The 26,621-nt window shown below is 50.2% G+C and overlaps 1 protein-coding gene across 8 annotated transcripts in view; it reads left to right on the forward strand.

The window, feature by feature from the left end:
* LOC118225438 (partitioning defective 3 homolog) overlaps positions 1-26,621 on the forward strand; it is a 381,373-nt gene that overhangs the window by 180,348 nt on the left and 174,404 nt on the right. For 4 of the 8 annotated variants that reach the window (XM_035413834.1, XM_035413837.1, XM_035413839.1 and 1 more), the window contains exons 6-9: positions 11,344-11,435; positions 12,615-12,698; positions 17,152-17,277; positions 22,837-23,249. In XM_035413834.1, the coding sequence (XP_035269725.1) occupies positions 11,344-11,435; positions 12,615-12,698; positions 17,152-17,277; positions 22,837-23,249 (715 nt within the window). Of the gene's footprint in view, positions 1-11,343; positions 11,436-11,951; positions 11,964-12,614; positions 12,699-17,151; positions 17,278-22,836; positions 23,250-26,621 lie in introns of all 8 variants that reach the window. The other 4 variants (XM_035413832.1, XM_035413836.1, XM_035413833.1 and 1 more) reach the window with 3 other exon arrangements.

Raw genomic sequence — 26,621 nt, forward strand, 5'->3', positions numbered from 1 at the left:
TCCCGGTTTGAATTGCTTGTTGTATTGCACACACAGAGCTCTGTTAAAAAGCTGGCCCGATATGTATCTGGGTGATTGTACGCATGTGTGTGCAATGAGATTCCGTATAATAGGTGCATTTATTCACAGCAAAACGAAGCAACAGCCTCATAATTGCATTAAATAGGTTTTAGATACGGCTGTTCAGGTACACAGCTCCTGTTAATCCTTGTTCTCTGGCAGTCAGACATGCCGTTTTCCTTGCGGATTGTCTTAGATATACTCGGTGACCTTTAAAGTAGAAAAGCAGGATTAATTGTTCCTTGCTGTCAAAGGTGTTTCTTTTACTCCCATTACCCTGAAATCATGTGATTGATCTGCAGAAGTAGGGGTAAGGTTATAACTCTGCTGGAGATGCAGCCATTTTCATTCTTTGTGACCACGTCACAAGAAGCAGTACGTTTTAAAGCAGACCCGCACTGTAATTTCAAAAGATTATTGCAACATAAGAATTTCCTGTGTGACATTCTCAAGGACGCTGAGGAATATTTCTGTTTGTAACCCAGCGGTAGTACATTAAGCTGCATGAGACCCTTTCTGAATTTAGAAAATAAATCTACTAGTTCAGTCAGATGACATTTCATTCTTTATTCTTTTCTGTGAGCATTTATGCTTATAAGGAAACTGTAAAGATTTACCTATTTTGCCAGTTGAGCAACCATGGATCATGCAAAAGTATCCGGACAGAGCAAATTGCGGCAACTTCATTTTCAATAATTCATACCCTTTAAAACCTGTGGTTCCACCGAAGAGCATTCCTGTCGGTTGTTATTGATGGGGGTTGGGACTTTGAGACGCCGCGCGCTTTGGGTTCTGTTATTGACTACATGATTGATTTAAGCCCTCATAATTAGCCGGCCTAATTTAATTAAAGTGCAATTTAACGATAGAGCGGCCCCGCAAAACGGCACTCTGGCATTGATAGATATGCCTGCCCCGATATGAAACTGCGGCTGGCGGATGATGTATACCGCCGCGCAAATGCAATCCGCCGCGGCCGCGCCCGCGCCCGAGCTCCCCCGAACCCGGCCGGCGTGGGCGGGGCTCCCTCCCAGGGCCCGCGCGAAACGCAGCTCGCTCACGTCGCTGATTTCATTTTCTTAATGGCATTAAAGGACCTGTTTTGTCTTTAATTCGCTTAAAGTAACTCACGTCATACCAAAACTTTTGTGCGCCATTAGCTGTGTCTTTTAAGAAAGGAAAAAAAACTTGGGGTGGGTAGCCCCACTGAGAAGAAATACAGAGCGCTGTTTGTGCTGCTTGTTGCGCAACGGATGCTAACGCTATCCGCGCCATATTGGTGATTCATCCGGTGGGGTATTGATGCAAATCAGGTAACTGCACAACCACGCACAACTAGTTAGTGTACGCAGCTCTGAAGAACAACAGTATGCCATGTTTTTAGGCGCAAAACATGATCATCACATCAGCCTTCATGAGATATTTTGCGAGGGTCGCATCATCTTGGTGCTGTATCTCGTCGCATTTGTCTGAATGTAATTGGTATTTTTATTTATTCTTTTTTTTCGCACCTGTTTTTGAAGTTGAGCAATACCAATGTCTGAGTATACCAATGAAATTAGTTTTAAATTAAATACTAACAATGATGCGGGAGTTAGAATAACTAAAAAAAGGAACCATCAATTCACAGACAAAGTTAGTTGCAAGATCGGTGAATTGACCCCTTCAGTATTTCTCGGAAAAACTTTCAATGAGAATTCATAGCATTGGACCATTCTGAATGAGCGATTTTTAAATTAACATGATCATTACGGTTCTAAAAATATTAGTCGCTGTGCATGAAATGGCCTTCTTAATTTAAATTTGAAAACAAATTAGAATGGGCATGTTCAAAGTCATATTTTCTGTTAAGCATTTAGTATTACACACACATCATAAGTATGTAAGAACTTAAGGAAACTGATGATGAGAGCGGGCAATTCAGCCCAGCTTGGCGTGTCATTTTTAGTTTTTGAATAAATGTTCAGAGAATTCTATCACTAAAAAAACACAATAAAATCCAATAAAAGGCAATTAAACTCAGACTCATAAGTAAAATCAATAGCATCAATAAAAAACAATAAAACAAACACAATAAATAATACAAACAAATAAATAGCCAAGTTAAAGATATAGCACAACAGCATATTCAGTACTGTATCTAGCCTGGCCTTGAATACCATCAGCCTCTTTGCTTTGAACCCCATGTTCCGGAAAACTGTTCCAAGCATTAATAACTCTCAGAGTAATGGAAAATTCCTCCTGTTTGTTCGGAATTTCCTCTCGGTTGAATTCCGCGTTTTAGCGGTGTCCTTATCTGGCAACTAGGACTGCTGCCATGGTGACTGACAGGTTTGCGCCGCGTGGATTTTAAATGGACCGTGTCGCGTTGCCGGCCAGGCTTCCTGTCGTCTTAAAAGGTGCTTTATTGCGAGCGGTAATTAGCGATTGTCTTTGTGAGTCGGCGGTGCCCACGTTGTGAGTCAGTATTTAGGCCGTTTTCATAAAGGGTGATCGTTTTGGCAGCTGAGATGTGTTCTAGATTGCACGGCTTCAGTACGCGTGACCCGGGCGACACGCTGTGTTCCTGGTCCCGCAGTAGAGCGCGCTGGGGACCCGCGGCGAGCGCTTTGCGAATGCGCGTCCGTTTCCTGGCGCTCGTGGTGGTTTATTGGGTGCAAAAACGCTGCAGTCCTCCCCCCCCCTGAGCCTTTTAAGGGATTGATGATGAAAGAGAAGAAAATGTAAAAATAAACCAGAACAGGACTTGTTGAGCAACACTAGAGCTCGCAGCTGTGTGGGAAACGCAGCACAAATGCTCTGCTGTGTTCTGACATCTTGTGAAGTTTTCCTTTGACTTTTTTTTTTTTTTGGCTGTAATGCAATTTTCCCTCACTTCTGTGTCCACTTAAGTAATCTTTTTTGATATGCAAAATGCCGTCTAAATAACATTACCGCATTATGGGAGACTGCATGGAGGCTTCTCTGATACTGCCGTATTGGCATACGTGTCTTCTGATTGGCTTATCCTGTCCACTGCTAATGAATGCGTGCTCTCTGCTGTTGGGGTGTGATTGAGACGCCCAGGGCCTAGAGTGGCTCGGCCTAGCCGGCACCTGAAGACCAGGTGCCGTGGAATGGTAAGATCCGCTACGCGACGGCACGATCCGCTCTGCAACGGCATAATCGGCCGTCGGAACGGTGGGAACCGCCATTGGAGCGGTACGGCCCGCCTGCTCTTTTCTGTCACAGGAAAAAGCGGCATGCACTCTCGTACGGGCACGTGAACAGAGACGTTTTTGTGTTAACACGCTCACGGAATCGGTTTCTTTCGCGAGAGCCGGCGGCGTTTGCGTAGACTGGAATCTCCACCCCCTCTGTTAGCGTCAGCTAGCCGATGACACGGCTTTATTTCACCGTCCGCCTCAGGGCACGCAGCTCAGCCCCTGACTAATAGAAACGAATAATTAAGTGGCGTTTTTTGCCATGACGACGAGGTAGCTGCCTACCGGTCAATAGGATCTCAGGGACGTCTTTATTCTTCCCGAAGCTTCATATCTGAGTTTGGCCCTGCCGTCGTCCTTGGGCTTTGACGGAAAAAAATGTGACTCATGGCGCAGTTTGTGCAGTGAAACTTCTGAGACAATCGGAGAGAAAATACTGCAGATTTTTTTATTTTGTTCGTCATTTCAACGAGAGGCTGGTGTTGAGGATTTAAACGGCGCATAGAAATTACTGGCCCTTCGTTGGCGGTGTTGAGTGCTTTGTCTGCGGCCCACTGAACGTGGGAGGATGAGAATTTGGTGCAATAGAGGATTGTAAAGGTTGACTACAACAGCACGCTGACCTTGTAAATATCCATGCCTTTCTGTGCGCAGTAAGTCTGTTCATCTATAAAAGGCTAATGAAATCTTGGCACGCAGGCAATTGCGTGAAAAAACCCACAAGGAAGGGGCGGCCATTCTCTTTTTCTAGCGCTGATGAAGCGGCCCGCAAAAGAAAAATTGTATTAAGAGGAGCTACTCAATGTCCATTAATGGCATTAACTTGGTTTTTAAACTTTGTAACCCTCCTTTAACAAGCATAAATGTGGATAACCGTCTGAAAAGGTTTCCCACTTTGATGCATCGGCTGTTTTAATGGGCGCCATTATGGCTCAGGGCGGACTCAAAGGCCTCCTCTAAGAGGGAAGGGTTAGGCGCAGGATGCCGCTTGTCAGCTTAAATTTAATCAGTCAATTCATTAACATGCCAAATTGGTGTAACTGCTCTACTTGCTGGAAGGGGTTGGTCAAGTAGAATGCGTCTTTGTGTAGGACAAAGTCATCGTCCACTCTGGGTTTGACCTGAACAAGGCGGGGACAAATGTGATTATACATCGTCCTTAAAGCATAACACCATGGCTTTTCTATTTATAGTATAGTGAACATGTTATGAGAAGTCCAAAACATTCCATATTTCTGTCCAGTCCTCAATGAATTTATGCTATGAATCTATCTAGCCAGCACCGATATATGGGAAGTCATAGAACTCCATTATTGACCAAAAAACTGTTAAAACAAACTGAAGAGATGCGATATTTGCCTTTACGAATACTTTACTGGCCTTTGTACTTTTTACTGAAATAACTTTACAGTGACAGTATGTGGAAAGTAGTTTGGTATCGAAATACTGAAAATGGTTCCCGTCAAAATTAACAATTTGCTCTGTTTTTTTGGTAAAAATTTGCTCTGTGAAATTGGTAAAAATGCTTTCCTTGAAAATATCATCATATTTTCTGGAAATTAAAATGTCTTTCTGAGCTGTATTTAATTACTTCAGCGCACAACTGAAATGGATGGCTTTCCTGGTTGAATGCTAAATGGGGTAGGAAAATGTCAAAAATTCTTGAGAGTGGGCCAGAGAGTTGGTATTTTCATAGGATATGTTGACGATACTGAAAAAAATGGAAATTATTGGTGAAATAATTTTAAGCCTTTGGTCACACCATTCCAAAATAAGATGATATACATGCAGCAATACATTTTAGAATAAAACATTGACATGTTTGATACCACATCTAAATGGATTAGATGGTCCAGAGTCAGTACAGAGAGGAGTAACAAGACTAGTGGCTGGCCACATTTTTTCTCAAGGTAACTTTGTTATTTTAATGTTAACTTGATTACATGAGTTTCAGTAACAGGATAGGATTTCACTGAATTATTCAGGGCTTTTAAACGGATTAATAATCTTTATTGCCGATGTTGTTTCATGTTGGGTTCTGGAAACAGAGTCAATAGGCACGCAGGTGTAAATTAATTTATTTAAAAAGAGTAAACTGACCCTGGAAAGTTGTCAGTTTCAGTGGGAGATCCAGAAGCATGGAATTTTACTTGCTATCCCAGGATGTGGGAAGTCAGAGACTGGGATACTAGAATACATTGACAATAAACTTTATACACAGTGAGCGCATCACTCTTCCTTCACTGCTTTTATAGTCAAATGACAATCTAAGATGGACTGAATGTGTCACAGTGGCTTTTGTCCCTGGTGGAACAGGGGTTGCTTTGAGCCCCCATTTTGAGCGAATCGGCCCAACACTGCTGCATTGTGAGGCCCGGGGCTGTGGGCCGAGAGGCCGTCTACACCGCGCCTGAGCCCAAGGGCGGGGCTCCTCCCCAGCGCCGTCGGGGAGCGTCGCCCGCGGGACGGCTGCGCTGGTGATAAGGGAGACGATTGTCTCCGCCTGAGGTCCTCCGCCAGGTCATGCCTCCCCCCCCCCACACCCCCCACCCCCCACCCCCGCACTTCCTCACGCGCGTCGCTGAAAGAGGGTGTCGATTGAAACCCACTAGTCCGCCAGTTTCCCATAATGCCCGTGCCGGGGCGCCAGAGGGACCTGTAACGGGCTGCTTTCCCGGGCGCGGCGGCGGCGGCGGCAGGTGTTGTCCCTCGCTCTGCGCTCCCTGGTAACGGCGTGGCGGTTCACGCTCCGTCGCCCCGGCCGCTAAATTGGTTACCAGATTAGCCGGAATTGAGATGGGATTGGCGAGCGGTCCTGCGGTCAGCGGTACAATGTAGCAATCAGGCCCGCGGGCTGGAGGGCCACGCATCCCTGGAGGGAGGGAGGGGGCGGCCTCTCAGCTCTGCACCCCCGCTCACGCGCTCACTTTGGAGGGAGTGCTTCTCTGTTTGAAAAGAAAGGCTTTCAGAGTTTCCCATCCGCGGTTTCCTTTGTACACGTGGATCGCGTTGTAGACGGCAAAGCGGTAACAGCCTTTTTAAAATTTTACTTGTTAGGAAGAGGAGAACCAGAGCTTCCGCACACTTCAAATGGGTTACAGGTGCTTGGTAACAATGTTTAATGCCTACCAACTCCTGCACACTTTCTCCCATTAAACTTCAACTTTCAGTCTTCTCAGTCTTTACAGTTTGAATTTGTAATAGTTAGATGGTTCGCCTTGCATGATATGTTTTGAAACCCCTGCTGAAGATACATTAGCATTTTTAGTAGTTAACATTTTGCAAGAGATACACTGTGTAGTTCTCCTCTGTATTGCGATATATTGTTCTCAAAGCACCTGTAGCTGTACATTTGATAAGTTGTTTTTCTCCTCTGTGTACATTTTAGAGTAATGTCTTTAAACCGAATTCACTGTGTTTGTCAGGAGAGCTGATCTGAATATCAGTTGAAATCATATTTTGTGTGTCTAGCGGGTGGTCTGAGATGTTTTGCTTATATTACATTATGCACATTTGAAGAGTTTAGCAGATGCTCTTATCCAGAGTAACTTTGTTTTAATATTTGTTTTTTTTTCCATACCATTTCCATAACCATTTATACATCTGGATATTTGACTGAAGTATATCAGGTTAAGTACCTCACTTGAGGGTAAATGGCAAATGGCCAGAGCCCCAGTGGAATCAAACCCACAAGCTTTCAGTTATGATCCCAGTCACTTAACCATTATTCCACACTGCCGCCCCATATTATACTGTACATGTTTTTGGGTATACCACTGGAGATTTGAACCTGTGATCCTGGTTCGTAAATGTGCTCTGGTGAATTAGCAGGAATTGTATGACAAGGAAAACAAGCGGTAAAATGTTTCATTGGAAGTAACGCTAAGCCACTTTACAAAAATGGAGAGAGAAGCCTTCTTAATGGATTTCCAAGAAATACGTGTAGCGGTCCCCGTGTATGAGGGGTATGAGAGTGTAAAGGCACAGGTCCCCGTGTTGGTGGGGTATGAGAGTGTAAAGGCACAGGTCCCCGTGTTGGCGGGGTATGAGAGTGTAAAGGCACAGGTCCCCGTGTTGGCGGGGTATGAGAGTGTAAAGGCACAGGTCCCTGTGTTGGCGGGGTTTATGAGAGTGTAAAGGCGCAGGTCCCCATGTTGGCGGGGTATGAGAGTGTAAAGGCGCAGGTCCACGTGTTGGTGGGGTATGAGAGTGTAAAGGCGCAGGTCTCTGTGTTGGTGGGGTATGAGAGTGTAAAGGCGCAGGTCCACGTGTTGGCGGGGTTTATGAGAGTGTAAAGGTGCAGGTCCCTGTGTTGGTGGGGTATGAGAGTGTAAAGGCGCAGGTCCCCGTGTTGGTGGGGTATGAGAGTGTAAAGGCGCAGGTCCCTGTGTTGGTGGGGTATGAGAGTGTAAAGGTGCAGGTCCCCGTGTTGGCGGGGTATGAGAGTGTAAAGGCACAGGTCCCCGTGTTGGCGGGGTATGAGAGTGTAAAGGCGCAGGTCCCCGTGTTGGCGGGGTATGAGAGTGTAAAGGTGCAGGTCCCCATGTTGGTGGGGTATGAGAGTGTAAAGGCGCAGGTCCCTGTGTTGGCGGGGTATGAGAGTGTAAAGGCACAGGTCCCCGTGTTGGCGGGGTATGAGAGTGTAAAGGCGCAGGTCCCCGTGTTGGCGGGGTATGAGAGTGTAAAGGCACAGGTCCCTGTGTTGGCGGGGTATGAGAGTGTAAAGGCACAGGTCCCCGTGTTGGCGGGGTATGAGAGTGTAAAGGCACAGGTCCCTGTGTTGGTGGGGTATGAGAGTGTAAAGGCGCAGGTCCCCGTGTTGGCGGGGTATGAGAGTGTAAAGGCACAGGTCCCTGTGTTGGTGGGGTATGAGAGTGTAAAGGCACAGGTCCCTGTGTTGGCGGGGTATGAGAGTGTAAAGGCGCAGGTCTCTGTGTTGGCGGGGTATGAGAGTGTAAAGGCACAGGTCCCCGTGTTGGCGGGGTATGAGAGTGTAAAGGCGCAGGTCTCTGTGTTGGCGGGGTATGAGAGTGTAAAGGCAGCGGTCCGCGTGTTGGCGGGTTAGCAGGCTGAGCAGCAGGGCTGGGAGCGGAGCAGACTCCCTCCGGACTGGAGTGACCTTTCTCCTTTTACAGCGGTGCCCTTCTCCGCGTGCTCCGAGCCCCAAGCCTGCCAAACGTGCCGTCTCCGGAAGGCGCCGCTCGGCCGCCGTCTCCCGCGGCGACTCCGCAGCGCCCCCGCGCGGCCTGCTGTCGTGCAGCGTGGCGGGGTTCACCTTCGCCCTATAGTCTGAGGGCACGGCCGCGCCCACCCGTTTCACAGGAGTAAAGGCTGCTCTGTGCTCAAGGCTCGATGCTTGACACAGTTATTAAATGTCTGCTGGCTGGGCTTGTAACCCCTGGCAACCTATAAAGACTAGCGCAGCCCCTGGACTAGGCCTGTTGTTGTGCTGGGCGGAGTTCTCCCCCCCGTGGAGAACCCTTCACTCTCCACATCGAATGGGTGGAGGGCACAGCGGGGGGGAGGGGTCACGGTGCGCCCACGGTAACTTTAGGCATCACCCGTCACTCAAGATAATCGAACTGTACTCGTCACTCAAGATAATCAGGGCGTACCCGTCGCTCGGTATAATCGGGCGTAAAAAGCCACCGAAGGCAGGCTGAGCCGGTCGGCTGCGGTTGTGTGTTTTTCTCGTCTGACTGAGTGATGAGTGATGTGGCCGGGGTGGCAGCTGGCGCGTGGCGTCTTTTGGCTCCTGGCGACGGGGGTGAAGTGACGCTTGGCAAAAGCCGTCTCCGCGCCGAGGCCGTCTCACCGGCGGCGAGGCGAGGGCGAGGGCAAGGGCGGGGCCGCCGCCGCACGTCGCTGTGTCACTATGGGCCGTCGCCCCGGCGACCCGGCTGAGAAATCCACCTTTTCCCTCTTTTGCTCACGGTAAATGTAGTGAAGTGCGGAAATGGAGGCGCGGTCTCTGGCGCTGTCTCTGGCTCTGTCTCCAGCGCACCGCTTCCACAGTCCGCGCGCGGCAGGCGCTCCGAGGAGCAGAGCATGCGTGTCAGATACCATTGCCTGTCTGCAGACGCCGCTGTCGCTGAGAGCAGTGGTAACTGAAGCTAATTACTTGTCAGTGTCACTAATGATAGATGTCACTGGTGAGTCACAGTGGCTCTCCTGTGCCGGTTAGCATTGTCTCAGAAAACAAGGAACAGTTCATAGCATTTTGTCTTCATTTTAATGCAGGCCTCCCCATTCTGTTTATATCTCTGTGTGTAATGTAACATTAAATGTATTGCCATTATTATAATTATTGTTGTTCTTTTATAATTGACGTTTTTCCCCACTTGCACTTTACTCCATGCTGCCTTCTCTCTTGTATTTCTGTTCTCTGTACTTTTTAAAAAACAAACTCTCGCTGAACTTTTTGAATCTTCACGCCATGAAAAAAAAAGAAAAAGAAGCCCTTCCCCATTGTTCCTCTTGACGCGCTGCATTCCCAACGGGCCTGAAAGCACACAAAGGTGTTGGGCGTTGTACCACCTGAGACCCCCAAGTGACATCCAATTAACACTGCATCCATATAGCTTATTCAGACATGGGAGCAATCAACTCATTTTCACTGACGTGTGTGTGTGAGTGTGTGTCTGTGTGTGTGTGTGTGTGTGTATGTCTGTGTGTGTGCGTGTGCATGTCTGTGTGTATGTGTGAGTGTGTATGTGTGTACGTCTGTGTGTCCGTGTGTGAGCGTATGTGTGTGTCTGTGTGTGAGCGTATGTGTGTCTGTGTGTGTGCGCACGTGTGTGTCTGTGTGTGAGCGTATGTGTGTCTGTGTGTGTGCACACGTGTGTGTGTGTGTGCCTGTGTGTGTGCGCACGTGTGTGTCTGTGTGAGCGTATGTGTGTCTGTGTGTGTGCACACGTGTGTGTGTGTGTGTGTGCGCACACGTGCATCCTTCTGCTGCAGGTACCGTCATGAAAATTTCATGACCCTGTTATTCTGGCTCACCTTTGCTGTGTCTTCTGGCACCACCTTGCATGTCAGAGCGGGTTCTGAATGAATTTCCATGAAAAACGCGAGAGCGGTTATTTAGATGTGCTTGACATTTCGGGAAAATAGGAAGCTGGAGGTTGAGGCAGGCAGCATATTAATAACAACCGGTTACAAACGGCACCAGACCTCCCCCCGCAGAACAGACGATCGCCGGCTGTCTAGACACTGACTCCACGTCCCGGCGGCGGTCCGTAATTGAGGGGCGGGCCGCCGTGGCTCGTATCGGATTGCTGATTAACATTCACCTGTCCCCGGTGAAGTATGGACGGCCGTGTCACGTCCCCGCAGTTTTTATTTGTTGGTTGCGTTGAGTTAATGCGGTTATTATTTCTCTCTCTGTCCGCTGCTGCTTTTGATCTTACTGTGGCAGGAGTGAGCGGATCGCCATTGTGCCCTAATAAACGCCTGTCTGGTGATTTTGGGTTCGACGGTATTGGCTGCTGTGGGCCCGCGGAGCTTTCGCGCGGCGTCGCTTTGTCTCCCGCGGACGGGGTCGGGGGCAGGGAGGGGGGCGATGCGGAGCACGTTAGCGCGCGGTCGCTAAGCGCTAACGGGTAAGGGAGAGTGAAAGCGGGAAGGAGAGGAGGCCGAATTAATGCCGTGATGGAAACGAATGAGCCCAGGTGAGTGGCTCACTTTGTAAAATTACAGTGAGGGGGGGAGACCTGGGCGATCGGGACAGCCTGGCTAAGGCTGATTGATCTGGGCCAGCGATCGATTGCACGCCTGCTCTCTGGCGAAGCCCGGGCCGTTCTGGCGGTAAGACGGCGGCCGGCACAATGCTGTTTCTAAGGCGGCTGGCCATGTTTCTCAAGGGCTTGCGGGTTCAAACCCTGGGTATTAAGAGTGTCTGCAAAGCTAATCAATTGCAATAATAGGAATAAGTGAACTGCCCCAATTTTAAAGCGGGCCCCTTTTTTTTACGCCATTTCCCCTGCGGTGGGTCAGGGGGAACTGAAGCAGGTGGTGGGGGGAGGGTCTCAGGGGGCGGAGCTTGCTGACGACGCGCCCCGTGTGTCCTTGTGTCCCGCAGGAGGAGGAGGAGGAGGAGGAGGAGAACGGCAGGATCGAGCCGGTTGGCCGTGACGACTCTTCGTTGGATCACAACCCCGTGCTGTGTCTGGAGTAAGTTCCCACCGCGCTCTCCCTGGCCGGCCAATCAGACGTGTCCCGTTCCCCTGGGGATCAGTGCTCAAGCTTGCTCCTCTTCAGCAGACCTGGTGTTCACTTCCTGAACGACAGATAGTTGCACTTCACATGCTGTGGCCTGCCTCTCTTTTGTATTTGGGTACAAACACAACCCCAATGGCATGAGCCTCAGTCTTCGCAATCCTTAATCGCTTGGTTGCACTTGACTAACGGCCAACTTGTAATCTTGACAAGTAAATTATGTTTAATTATGGGAAATTCTTTCCAAAAGGGTCTGGGAGACAAACCTGTGAAAGTTTGGAGAAAATCTTTTTGAACCAACCCCCCCTTCCCAGTCACGTCATAATCGTTTCTCTGTGTGAACTGGGCTCACGCTCGCTGCATGGGCACCCGCTGCCAGTGCTGCTCTGAGCGCCTCCATTCTCATAGCTCCATTAACGACCTGCTTTGTCTCTTCTGTTTCCTCCATTGACCCCTCCCTCATGCCCTCAGCCTCATCTGCAGGTACAGTATGTTCAGTCTGCTAATGCTGGGCCAGGGTCAGGCTACTGCATCCTAGTCTGCCAGGACAGGAACCTCGTCCACACCGCTTAATTCAGCTCTATATTTGGAAATATGCTTAAATTTTTTTGTGTTTAGATGTATAGTCTAAATTTGGATACATCATCTAAACTTTATATTTGGATACATAATCTAAAACAGTGGCTCCCAACGATCTTCCTGGAGATCTGCCATCTTGTAGGTTTTCACTCCTGCCGAAACAAAGCACATTTCAATCATCACCTAGAGATCTCGTTGAGCTGCTAATTAGTAGAATCAGGTGTGCTAAGTTAAGGTTGAAATGAAGACCTACAGGACCGTAGATCTCCAGGAACCACTGGTTTAGATCACAGTTTGGGAACCACTGGTCAAAAATTTCTGTATTTGAGTACATATTCTACTGTTTTCCAGCAACTCGTGCTCTGCTCGTTATTTAAAAACAGGTCCCGTCCTGGTGTTTTCAGAATGGAGTTAGCCTAGCCCTGCCCCTGGGCATAGATGTGCGTCACTTCATTTTAATTTTCATTTTGTCTCGGTTGCCTTCTCCATTCTGTTTGTGTTTTGCACGTGCGCTGACCTCACTCTCACCCGGCCTCACTCACCATTGTCCCGCAGCGACATTGTAAAGCTGGTCGAAGTCTCCAACGACGGCGGCCCCCTGGGGATCCACGTAGTGCCTTTCAGTGCGCTGGATCGAAGGTAAAGCCTCCGCCGCCGCCGCTACCGCTACCGGCCAATCAGCGCGTAGCGTGACCCCGCCGCTCCGGCCGCGTCTTCCGCGTCCCTCTCCGCCCCGCTGATCCCGCCGCCTGGCGTCTTGCCCCCCCCCCCGCCGCGGCTTTTCTGTTCAATCAGTCCCCGCGGTCCTCAAGGTCCTTTTTTTTAAAGAAACCGGAAACTTAATTCTTCCCCCTTAACCCCCTTCCTCCCTCCGTACGCGTCCTCCAGTAATGAAACACGCTGCCGCGGGGGCCGTCCGTGACACCCGCTCGTATTTTACGGCCGGGGGGGGGGTGGGGGGGATCCATCGAGAGGGAATAAAAATGAAATCCGCTCCGGGGCTCGGAGCGGCGGGGGTCACTTCGCTCGCGGGGGGGTTTATGGGGGTCAGGCGCCGCGTATTTCACCGCCCCCCGTGTCGCGACGCTCGCCGACCCGCGCGAAGGTGACACTCTGAAGTGAAGGTGACGGGGGGAGCGGGGGGAGCGGGTGCCACAGCTCTCAGGCCTCAGTCACTGCACTCCCCCCTCCCCCTCCCCCGCCCCCACCCCCCGCCCCCCGTGAGCGCTGAGGAGGACGAGGGCTTCGCCGTGACATATATCAAGAGTTTACAGTTATTAAAAAGGTTGGACCTGGCAAGCGTAATCATACTAAAAGCTAGTTTATAACACGGGTCACTTGGCAACAGGATTACACAGTCCAAGGGCAGAAAATATTCAGTATGAGTGGGGGGGGGGAAAATGCTGGTGAGTAAAAGATGCGTTTGAGAGGAAAAATATGGCCTCATTTTATTAGTTCATCTTTAATGAAATGCCATTTGTGTTATTGTGATCTTCAGTCTTGACACATTTTGAACCAACAAGCCTAACTATAAATACTTGAGGCCTTTCTCAAAGGGCATCGAGCGCGCCCAGACAAAACAGCTCTGAGTCAAAACGAGTAACTGAAGCATTGGAAAGCGTCGCAGTCAGTGAGGCGTGCTGTCAATGGGTGGACATTAAAATTTAATAAAACTGTAGCCATTCGACACGCGCTCACTTCTGAATAAACTTTTTTTTCCCGAAAGGCTATTTTCAGCCCCGTGGGTTTGGGCTAATGCATTATTTCCCGTATCTGTGGAAGAATGCGCACCCCCCCCCTCCCTCCCCAGACGGGCTGGCTTCCCGGCGTTAGCGTCCCCCCCGGGGGGCCGAACGGTGAGAATCCCCGTCTCCCTCTCCTGCTCCTTTGGACTTTATCAGTCTGAGGCAGGAGCCGTGCGACGGCGGGCGTGCCAAGTTGAATTAAACCGCGAGGAGAAGGCCGGGGCGCTGCGGAGCGCCGGGACCGGGGTGCGAACGCACGCGCCCCAGAACGGGGCCCTCGCGCTCTGGGACTCCGAGGAGGGCGTGGCCAATCGCACCCGGCTCTCCGTGGAGACAGAGCCAGGGGGGCCAGGCTTATGCAGATCAGGTCTGCTGCGCGTCGATAGGGCAGGAGTCACCTTGACTTCTTTTCTTTTTTTTTTTTCCACGGGCCTGGGCTGGGACGACGCGAAGGGCTCATTAGAATACGCCTGCTGAGAAAAGTTAACTTTTCTGCTCTTCTGCTTCCTGTAGTTTAAGTTTAAGTAGTTTAAGGATTATCAAGGAGTCAGCTTTGCGACAATTATCCCCGCGCAAAAAAAGCGCGTAATTAAAGCTGTAACTTCATCATCGCTTTCTCAGAGATGAGAGGCGGGACTGTCTCTCATTACGGACTTGATGAGGGGCGCGGGGTCAATGGGCTGAGTGATGATGTGCTTTCAGAGACCTCTGCTCCATCTGTGTCACCTAAGAGCTGGGGGGGGGGGGGGGGGGGGGGATGGAGAGTGAGGGAGAGAGAGTGTGAGCGTGAGAGAGAGTGCGGGAGGCAGAGGGAGTGAGAGAAAGGAAGAGAGAGAGAGTGAGAGAGAGGGGGGGGGGAGGTGCGACAGCAGCGTTATTTTAATAATGAGATTTCATCCCGCGTCGGGTGTGGACAGTAAACAAGCCGCCGACATAATTGCGGCGCGTAAGTGGATCCTGATTACATTATTATTCAATTAAAGTCAATAGATGTGAACAGGTGGTCTCTCTCGCGCTGCGCCTACTCCGCTATTGCTCACGCCGGCGGAGCCGCCGCCGCGGGTTCGGTGCGTCACACGCAGGCTACCCAAACACGCCTTCCCCTGGTCGCCCCCGCGCTGGCTACCCGAACACGCCTTTCCTTGTCCGCCCGTACAGGCTACCCAAACACGCCTTCCCCTGTCCACCCGTACAGGCTACCCAAACACGACTACCCCGTCCGCCTGCGCGGGCTACCCAAACACGCCTTCCCCTGTCCACCTGTACAGGCTACCCAAACACGCCTTCCCCTGTCCACCCGTACAGGCTACCCAAACACGACTACCCCGTCCGCCTGCGCGGGCTACCCAAACACGCCTTCCCCTGTCCGCCCGTACAGGCTACCCAAACACGCCTTCCCCTGGTCGCCCCCGCGCTGGCTACCCGAACACGCCTTCCCCTGTCCGCCCGTACAGGCTACCCGAACACGCCTTCCCCTGTCCGCCCGTACAGGCTACCCAAACACACCTTCCCCTGTCCGCACGTACAGGCTACCCAAACACGTCTTCCCCTGGTCGCCCCCGCGCTGGCTACCCGAACACGCCTTCCCCTGTCCCCCCATACAGGCTAACCAAACACGACTACCCCGTCCGCCCAGCGCGCAGCTGCAGGTCCTAATTGCAAACCCAGCGAGACCCGCGGAGGTGGGAGTCACCTGAGCGAGCACGTTAGCTCCCAGCTAGCACGAAACGTTCTGCTGCCACGTAGCTGCAATGTTATAGCATCGCCTGCACGTTTCAGTAGCATCGCAGGAACGTTCTGTTTCAGCTGGGCAGGCGCTGGATGTGGCTTACGGCAAAAGCTCCGGGTAATTGGGAAGCAGGCCGTCATCACGCCATCTTCGTAATCGCAGTGGCGTGCGAACGTCTCAGCCGCGAGGAGATCGGATCGCCGCGAGAGGATTTTCCCTTTTTCAGTTTTGGGGGGCGTTTTTTCCGTTTCTCCCTCCCGTCCGTTCGCACCCGGTCCGCCGTTTTAAAGCTGAAGTGTGATCTCGCGTGTATCAGTGGCCCTGTTGTAATTACACGCCGTTCTCGCGCTCGCACGGCTCCCAGGGCCCATCAGAAGCGCTCCTCTGCGCGCCGCTTCCAGCTCTGTGATTCGCTGGGTGTGGACTGAGTTCCCAATGAGGCGGGGGGCTGATCTAATGAACTGAAGCAAGCGCACCTCATTTGGCCGAAACTCCGGCCAGCTTTGGATACCGAAACGACTCCGGAACACTCATCTTTTTTGGCCCAAATAATAGCTCTCCGTGTTTGCATGAGCAGTGGGAGAGTCTCTGGAGTGCATATAATGGCGTATTCTTTGTTTTTTTTGCCTTCATCAACATTCAGTGTAGCAACTTTTTTACCATTCCTTAATAGTGATTTGAATGTGGAATTGCACACTGTGCCTTTTTGTTTCTTGTGGAGGCGTGTGATCTCCCAGCAGATGCGGCTGGGAGAATTGATGTGTCATGAGCGTGCCCGTCGGCAAAAACTGCAAATATAGTTTATTTATTTATATGCGTTTATTTATTTATTTATTTATTTTCTTTCTCCTGCACAAAGGATTTCTGTGTTTGTGTGTGTCTTCCCCAGATCCCAGCCTGATGTTAACCCTCATTTGTTTTTTTGCCTGTTTGACTGCAAAGGTCTGGAATTTGGATGCGATGCTCGTTTGGCGCTCAGAAACTCCGCTGTTATTTATAACGCCGCGCTGTCTGCTCGCGTTTTTGAGCTTGTCAAAACGGCGGCGGGCTTTTCCGCTTTGGGATGAACGCTCCGCGGGCCCGGATTACCTCGCCGGCGTCCTTCACGGCTGACGGCCGCGAAAAGTGGGAAATTTGACGGGGCGGCATCTTCGAGAAATCCCGCGTGTCGGAGCGCGTCACGCTCCCCGAGCCGAAGCTCCGAGCCGCGGCCGCTTTGCGCTATCGATTTGGGGTTATGGAAACGGAGTGTAGCTATCGGCCCAGACTAATCCACTGCGCATCGTCTCCCTCGGCCAGGTACTCAGACGGGCTCCACGCGCTCAGGCCGGCCGGAAAAAAACGCGCGTGCGGCGATCGAAAGTCGGGCGTCGGGCGCAGCGAGCGAGCGCCTCTCCCTCTCTCCACCCTCGTGCCTCTCCACCCATCTCTCACCCCTCATCCGCTGACTCGATGCTTGTAACATTTTCCAGTCTTTTGTTTCCCCCCTCTCGTAAGGACGCGCGGAAGCCGCTTCCGCAGACGGAGCAGGAGGGCCCGGGCTGATTAGCGCCGCGGCGCCGCTAGCGTGACGGGGCTGCGCGGGTGGCGGCGCTAACGTCTGATCTGAACGTTTCAGGACCCTGGGCCTGTTAGTGAAGCGCCTGGAGAAGGGAGGCAAGGCCGAGCAGGAGGGCCTGTTCCAGGAGAACGACTGCATCGTCCGGATTAACAACGGGGATCTGCGCAACATCCGATTCGAGCAGTAAGCCTTCCCCGCCCGCTGGTGCTCTGTTCTCTCTCTCCCTCTCTCTCATTTTCATCTTCGTTTATTCTCTCTCGCGGTCCTCTGCCCATCCATCTCTTGATCCTGTAGCGAGAGTATCACTCCTCCCCTGTTTTTTTTAATGAATTTGGCACCCTACCTAGGGCTGCGTGTATCCGATTCCCGGCCTAATTTGTAATTTCTCCATCTGAGACGGCAGCTGCCAACCCCACGCAAACCCCGCAGCCAACTGGGGAGAGTGTAAACTCCTCCGAAACGCGTGCTGCTTTTCGCCACGCCGCGGACTGCAGCTGAGCTTGCGCAGAGTGGAGTCGGAGGAAGACCTCTCCTACGCGGCTTTAGCACGCAGTGTACAGGCACCCCGATCGACCAGTAAGGGCCACTAGAGTGATGAAATACAGACCCCTGACTGACTGAACCCTCCTGTACCCTGGGGTGACACAATCGGCAGCTTCGCTTCGCCCTATGGTGCTACCGGCACAGTCAGCACTGGCACGGTCCAGATTTGATCTGAAGCCGTGAGGCTTATTAATGCACTATGCAGGAACCCGAAAGAGCCACCCAGCAGCTGAAGTCTCTCTTTTAATAAGGTACTAGGAGACGTAGCAACATGTATGAATCAGTTTGACAAAAACGATTGAATAATTCTACAAATGAAAAACTCTGGAAAAAAAAGTTTAAATAATAAGTACATGCATAAATACATTCATACAGGCATGCATGCATGCATGCATACATACACACACATACATACATGCACACATTCATACATTCAGACATAAACACATATATACATACATACATGCATGCATATGTACAGTTAAATGTAAAATGTTTGGTACTGGGTCGGTGACACAGTATTTGTTGAATCAGTACGTAGTCTTTGTGGGACATAACTTCATCTGCATGCATACTAATGTGATTAATCATGGGAAGGGCGTAGCTGCTCATGATCTGCTACTCCTTCTGTTTATTTACAAAGCTGCATGCTTTGAAATGCCGAGATCACATTTCCTTCACAGAATTAAAACTGAAACATGCATGCAAATGCATGAATACAGATGTGCAGGGCTGCTTATCGAGTTAACTTGGCAGATGTTTGTTGAAAGAGGCCATGTCTCAATCACATTAAAGCGAACTGGAGGTGTGTTTTCCTCCGTGGTTACCCTCTGATTGGCCGGTTTATTCCTCCAGCGAGCAGCCGGGTATACCTCGCTGCCGTGGTGCCTCCCGTCCCTTGATCTATTGATTTGTTGTTGCCATTCATTTCCTACAGCACAATGAAGGTTTGAAGCAAACAGTAACTGGGTGTTCTTATCAATTTACTCAAAGCCACTCAAGCAGTGCAGGCACATCTGTGGACGAACACACACACAAACACACACACACACACACACACGCACAGGTACACACACACACACACACACACACACACAGGCACACACACACACACACACACACAGTTTTCTTATTATTTCATATGTCCTTAAGAGAAGACCGGGACAGAGAGACAGATCATATCTTGTCTGGGTGCTGATTCAGTCTGAAATGGCGAGGTCGCTCAGTGTCACCTGCTTCCGTTTATAGCTGGGCCGGGATTCTGTGCGTCAGTGGGATGTTGCATGGGGGGGAGTGTGTGCGCTGAGGTGGAGCTGTGAGATGTGTCCAGCAGGGTTTGCCTCCTTGGCCAGGCAGCCTGGCAAGTGGGACGTCCGTGGTCCGGATGCCCTGCACTGAGAAAAACAAGTTTATTATTCTGCCCTGTTTTGTTGGATTGAATAGTTTGTGAAAAGGCAATAAAATAATGCCGTATTGTAATGCTTTCCTCCGGAGTAACTTTAATCATTGGTCTTGTATTTCATTTTTAAGAGAGAAGAGATGCTATGCACCTCATTTTGAGAGAAGGGACCTCATATACCTCAGTGTGAGAAAAGGTACCTAATATACCTCAGTCTGAGAAAAGGGACCTCATATACCTCAGTCTGAGAGAAGAGACCTAATATACCTCAGTCTGAGAGAAGGGACCTCATATACCTCAGTTTGAGAGAAGGGACCTCATATACCTCAGTCTGAGAGAAGGGACCTCATATACCTCAGTCTGAGAGAAGGGACCTCATATACCTCAGTCTGAGAGAAGGGACCTCATATACCTCAGTCTGAGGGAAGGGACCTCATATACCTCAGTCTGAGAGAAGGGACCTCATATACCTCAGTCTGAGAGAAGGGACCTAATATACCTCAGTCTGAGAGAAGGGACCTCATATACCTCAGTCTGAGAGAAGGGACCTCATATATCTCAGTCTGAGGGAAGGGACCTAATATACCTCAGTCTGAGAGAAGGGACCTCATATACCTCAGTCTGAGAGAAGGGACCTCATATACCTCAGTTTGAGAGAAGGGACCTAATATACCTCAGTCTGAGAGAAGGGACCTCATATACCTCAGTCTGAGAGAAGGGACCTGGTATACCTCAGTCTGAGAGAAGGGGCCTAATATACCTCAGTCTGAGAGAAGGGACCTAATATACCTCAGTCTGAGAGAAGGGACCTCATATATCTCAGTCTGAGGGAAGGGACCTGGTATACCTCAGTCTGAGGAAAAGGACCTAATATACCTCTCTCTGAGAGAAGGGGCCTAATATACCTCAGTCTGAGAGAAGGGACCTAATATACCTCAGTCTGAGAGAAGGGACCTAATATACCTCAGTCTGAGAGAAGGGACCTCATATACCTCAGTCTGAGAGAAGGGACCTCATATACCTCAGTCTGAGAGAAGGGACCTCATATACCTCAGTCTGAGAGAAGGGACCTGGTATACCTCAGTCTGAGGAAAAGGACCTAATATACCTCTCTCTGAGAGAAGGGGCCTCATATACCTCTCTCTGAGAGAAGGGACCTAATATACCTCAGTCTGAGAGAAGGGACCTCATATACCTCAGTCTGAGAGAAGGGACCTCATATACCTCAGTCTGAGAGAAGGGACCTGGTATACCTCAGTCTGAGGAAAAGGACCTAATATACCTCTCTCTGAGAGAAGGGGCCTAATATACCTCAGTCTGAGAGAAGGGACCTAATATACCTCAGTCTGAGAGAAGGGACCTAATATACCTCAGTCTGAGAGAAGGGACCTCATATACCTCAGTCTGAGAGAAGGGACCTCATATACCTCAGTCTGAGAGAAGGGACCTCATATACCTCAGTCTGAGAGAAGGGACCTGGTATACCTCAGTCTGAGGAAAAGGACCTAATATACCTCTCTCTGAGAGAAGGGGCCTCATATACCTCTCTCTGAGAGAAGGGACCTAATATACCTCAGTCTGAGAGAAGGGACCTAATATACCTCAGTCTGAGAGAAGGGACCTCATATACCTCAGTCTGAGAGAAGGGACCTGGTATACCTCAGTCTGAGGAAAAGGACCTAATATACCTCTCTCTGAGAGAAGGGGCCTAATATACCTCAGTCTGAGAGAAGGGACCTAATATACCTCAGTCTGAGAGAAGGGACCTCATATACCTCAGTCTGAGAGAAGGGACCTCATATACCTCAGCCTGAGAGAAGGGGCCTTGCACATCTGTATCAGCCACTTTGGTAGCCTTTGTATTACAAGTCCAGTCTTCTTATTGATAAAATATATGTAGCCTATTTATTGCTATAATATATGTGGAGTTTTCTTAACGGCAGAAAATACAGCCTATTTGGTTCTCATCAAACTTAAGCTTGTGGACAAGGGTGCGATCACGATTATAACCGATAATACTTTATAATGAGTAAACATGGAAGAAACTCCAAGCTGTTGTGCTAACAGAAGGCCTTTTGAATGTTTGCAAAAAGAAAATGAAATAAACAATAAGAAGGCCACGAGAGAACTATCTTTTCTCTTGCATGTTTGCTTCACACTGTCAGGAGGCGAGAAAGTACTGTGACAAGATACTTAGGAAGTTGGGGAGAAAGGATTTAAAATTTTATTTTTTTTATTTTTTTTCTCCCTGGTTGTGTCTCGCACCAAGATAATTTAAAGCGATAGTGTAATCTTATTGGATTGTTTTGCATGGATAAATATTTAGAGGCAGTTAATCTAAGTAAATGTAATGATGCATTGATGCACTCGTTTATTATTCAATCAGAGCCCGGCGCCGCGTGATTACTGGAGTGTGGCTGCACCGCTCGTTATCCCATAGTTTTCTGTTTGCTTGATTTTGGAAATTAGCATAAGAATGAGGACCAATTCCCAAAGTGTGCTCCACCGTGTGATAGAAGGTAAAGCCTCAAGATCAAGTGATGTTTATTATGGCGGAAGCTGCTTAGTAACTGTCGATAACTAATTCAGAAGGGTTCAGAGCGACATCACCTGCTTGGCAACGGGGAGGGTACGCACTGCTGTTGACACGCATAATATTGTTTGTGTCATATTTCCTGGAAGGCCTTTGACCTTCCTGCATGGTCTGACAGTCTCGCTGCTAACTGCTGAAACCCAAAGCGTATTAAGATCAGTGTTATAAGCATTTTTGTTATTTAAAAAAAAAATAATAATAATAATTTTATTTCCACCTTTCAATTTCTACTTTGCTCTAATGCACAGTGAATGGGCCTCATTCACATAATGTTTGTATGGTCACATTTGATCGCAAACTGCGTGTAAAAATGTTTCCAAGAACATTTCGACATTCATGATTTTTTTAAAATCTGTATTTGTTCGTGGCTGTTTCCTTTTGCTAATCACATGAACAGGATTATGCATAAAATGTACACGCCTGGAATATGCTCAAAAACAAAGGTCTGCACATGTGTGGTAAATTCCAACAAAAGTAAGAATAATTTAAGAAAAGTTTTGTGAATGAGGCCCAATTTCTTGCACTTACAGTATGTATGATTTTACCGCACAAATTTAGCAAACCTGTAGCGCAACCGTTAGCTTCACAAATCCGCTTTGTCGTCATTTAGTGCACAGCCTCCTGCATGTGCACGGCGGCTGATCCGACTCTGCATTTTTCACTGTCAGCACTGCAATTTCGCAATGATCAAAATACAATTATCGCATAATAGGGAACTAATTGTACGGTTATAATTGACTGCATATTATTGCATCTCATTATTTCGCAGTCTGTTTGAATGGGAAGAATTGAACGCGCTCCAGAAGTGTAAGCGCGCATAACTTTGCGCGCTAACACTCTCAAAATCATTTTCTCGTCGCCTAATGCGTATCCCTGCTTCGTCGGGACGCTCCGCGATAATGAAAATGTAGCGTGATTGCAGTCGGAGACCGGCAGGCATTATGTTCGTCCTCCATCTTCTCCCTGCTTTTTAAATGGGACGCTTCTGTGGCGGTTCCCAACTGTCAGTTAGGAACTGCCACAGTCGGAAACTGGCAGACATTACGTTCGTCCTCCATCTTCTCTCACCTTTTTGAACGGGATGCTTCCGTAGTAGTTCCCTACCGTCAGTTAGACACGCCGGCCAAGCCGAAAAAGGTACGACACTTCCTGGTTTTTCTCCCTTAACTGAACGGAGTTTTGTGTTGTGTTCTCGCCCCTCCTCCAGAGCGCAGAACATGTTCCGGCAGGCCATGCGCTCGCCGCTCATCCTGTTCCACGTGGTGCCGGCGTCCAAGCAGGCCGAGTACGAGCACCTCACCCAGGCGGAGCTCAACCTGGCCTACGCCGCGGGCCGCCTCAGCCCGGACTCCCAGGCCAGCGACCGCGGGAGCCTGACGGGCGGGCTGGACCACACCCCTCAGAGGATGTCCCGCTCCGGGCCCCTCCCGCCCCCGCTGCCCAGGCCCAATCCGCGGCCTCCCGGGGACCAGGGCCTCTTCTACTCCCCGCCTTCCGCCAGCACCCCGGTCGAGACCCCGCCCGGCCACGCCCCCTCTCCGCAGAGAGGCCGCAGCACCACCCCCGTGACGGGCTACACCAAGAAGGTCGGCAGGAGGCTGAACATCCAGCTGAAGAAAGGTACCGGCATGGCCCAGCGAACCTTGAGCCAACAGCAGACTCTTACCCTCCTTTCATCCACATTCCATTTCCTAATATCGCACTGTCTGGCGGGTGTGAATCCAGCTCTTTCAAACGTCGACTAAACACTTTCACATCTATCAGCGCGTATCTGCCCCTATCGCTGCCGTTATTGTGACTGGTGTAACTAATGCTGCTAAGACTTCAAAGGGGGAGGAGGGGGGGGGGGGAGAATTTCATTTTTGGGAAACTGTCAAGTGTCCTCCTGGGGGTCTTGCAGAAGGGTCCAAATCTCATTCGTTCTGCATGGTGGCATCGGAGATATGCTGGCATTTGACCACATACGCTAGGGAGAGAACATCTGAAATCCCTGCAATAGGAATCTGGGAACGCATTACGAAAATGCTCTTTCAAAGGAATATTTGTTCTTTTCGCCATAAATCATTCAAGCGTCAGCGGTAGCAAGTTTGAGGAAGATGGGTTTTTATAAAGCGGGCGGAATGGTAAACTATAGGGACACGCTGGAAAGAGTTTTTGCATCCACTCAGCATAATAATCAGTTTTCCCCTGCATGTTTAATGGAAGCCCAGTCAAGGCGTGCAGCTACTTCCACCGTGTGAGATTCAAACCGTGAAGATGCAAGTTAATCAGTAATAATAAATGCCACCGCCAAAGTCGTATAGAGCCATTTAAAAAAAAATATATATATATATTTGAAAATGTTGTCTCACTCCTTCCTTGGCCTATTTGGAGAAGAAACACTCCGCGGCGATGAGAAACGAGCTGTTGTGAGACCTGGGGCCTGTTCAGACCACACACCGTACTTACGCATGGCGCGGCGGAAGACTGAATAACCTTCGCAGCGGTGACAGCTAATTCCTCCCGACACGCTTCCTAAACGTTTTCACCGGGCCTCTTCCTGTCGTCTGCCGCTCCGTCTCGTCCGCGCACCTCGGGGCGGCCGCGTTCAGAGCGGAGAGAGAGAGAGAGGTGGCGGCCCCTCGCGCGCTGGTTTTTTTTGAGAACGGCGAGCGAGACCGAGCTGAACGTCGCGCCGGCCGAGCGCCGAGCGGATGGCGAGGAGGTGGGAGCCCGAGACCAAAGCGGAGAGAGGCCTCGGCCGGGAGGTGCTTGGCGTTCGGCGTGTGCGGGCTTGTCAGGCCCGACGCGGAGAGCCGCCGGCCGTGCGGCACCAGCAGTCACCGGAGAGGCTCTGGAGCTGAGAGCTCCTTGCGTAAGCGTCACCTGTCACTGCTGGTGACGCGCGCGAGGACCTCCTAAACGTCAGCCTTCTTCGCGCGATTTAGCCCCGTTCTCGTAAATACCGTGTCCCGCGGCAGGGAGGGGGCGATGCCGTCTGCTCGCTCGTGAATCACAGCTCCTCGCTCGCGGTTCTGGGCTGGACCTCGCGCCTGGCGGCTCCTTCTCCGGTCCTCTCCGCAGAGAACGCAATGTTAGGAATTCCCTTTATTTGTTTTATGTTTTTTTTTTTTTTTTTTTTACTTAGCAACTGCTCAAAGTTTTGAGTCAACAGTGCTCCCATTAATTTGGAGTTATTCCCCTGTCAGGATCCATTTCCTTATTTTCTTATTTACCCCTGCTTTTATTGCTTAGGTGCTGAAACGCATAGCCTTGACCAGCGCTGGCTGATTACTGCCAGCTAATAAATCTGACATGTTGGGGAAAGGTTTCTTTTTTTTTTCCCTCACCCATTGGAACATGGTTAGCTCTGCAACTTTTGACCCAGTTTTTCTCCCCCCTCCGTTTTGACTCGGTGTGTTGTTGATGTATTTATGGCTTGGCCTGCCCCAGTACGCTGGCCGCAGCGGGCATGAGGTCTGCTTTCGCTCAACGACTTCGCGAGGCTCCGCCTCTCTCGCGGTCTCTGTTCCGCAGCCCGCCAGCGATGGAGGCGCACGAAGAGCCCGTTTATATGTTTACATCTCGCAGCCCTCAAAAGAGTCTGAGGGGACGCCGCGGAGGTGGTCCGAAATGTTTCCCCCCACAAGGAAATTAGCAGGCCCGCCCTAATCAAATAACAGGGGACTGAGAGACCGCACTGCTTTTAGATTGCGGGGGGAAATGCTGGTGCCATTTAAGCACGGTGCATTTGTTCGCGGTGGATATTTAATTGGCTTATTGGCACTGGGATTTCAACTAATCCAAAATGGGGGGCACAATTGCTTTCATCCCGTGCTTGCGTTTCCAAAAAAAGGAATCAGGCTTCTATAAATGAATTAATGCGAGGCTATTAGAGGTGCATTTTCCTAATTGCCTGATTGGGGGCCATTAGTGATGGGATCTTATAATGCGATGGAGTTTGATTTCGCTAATTGCCCCTGTCTGAGACGCGGGCACCGGGTTCTGTAAACTGGTGACCGAGGCCTCCTGGGTAAACTGTGCTAACGGGCGGTGGGGAGGTGCTTCCGTCCATCTGCCTTCAGCTAGGGTGTCTTTGCTCTGCCAAATTGCCGATCGCGGTTATTTAAGACAAACCCGCGGTTTCTTAGCACCTAATTGATTTACTTTTCTTTTTTTTTTTTAAAAGGGAAGTCAAACATCGCGTCTTGCTGCCGCCGGCGCGGCCTGCCGAATTAACTTCTGGTGATCTGCGTAACTGGATATCCCTGAACACCAGACGCGCTGGGTGCCGGGACCGGGGTTTATTATGATTTGATGGAGTTTAGCGAACTCTATTAAAAGTGGGGAGCCGGCGCTGTAATCCTGGTAGCGAGGCGCTTTCATTAGCCCGCCGTTCTGCCGCGCGGGCAGGAAAGTACAATTCATTTCCAGTTAACGACGAGACTTCATTTCCTCCAAACTGTTCAGAGCGGCCCTTTCATTAACTCCCGCCTCACTCCCGCCTTTTTCCTATCAACCGTCTGGCTGATTCGCGCCTTTATTGTGCGATTTCGGGCCTTCGGTTTTACGACGCAACTGCGACGACACGGCCTGTGCGCTGTTAGTGAGTAACAGCCTGTGTGGGGGAGGGGCTGGGGGTGTCAATCAAGTGACCCTGGCTTTTGAGGGTCGTTTGATTGGGGGATCGTTTTCAGAGGGGCACCGCTGGCCTTCAGGAACATGCAGTAAAAGGCCAATCGCACGCCAGTATCAGCCATGCTCTAATGGAAGGTACAATTACATGTTAAAAGCAGAGCCCTTGTCTTGAGTGGACCGTAATATAAACAGATTACGTGTTCTCTTGGGCACGGAGATGGGCAACTCTCGATCCTCTCTTTGAAAACGGGCGGGCGGCGTCCATGGGGGCTCTCCTCCGGCCAGCCCTGGCTTTCTCTGGGAGGGCAGGGCGGGTCATTGTGGAAGGTCGTTCTGCCAGGGTTTCGTCCATTACCCAGCCTCCGCGCTTCCCCG

This window comes from Anguilla anguilla, chromosome 4 (assembly GCF_013347855.1).
Source record: "Anguilla anguilla isolate fAngAng1 chromosome 4, fAngAng1.pri, whole genome shotgun sequence".
Taxonomy (NCBI): domain Eukaryota; kingdom Metazoa; phylum Chordata; class Actinopteri; order Anguilliformes; family Anguillidae; genus Anguilla; species Anguilla anguilla.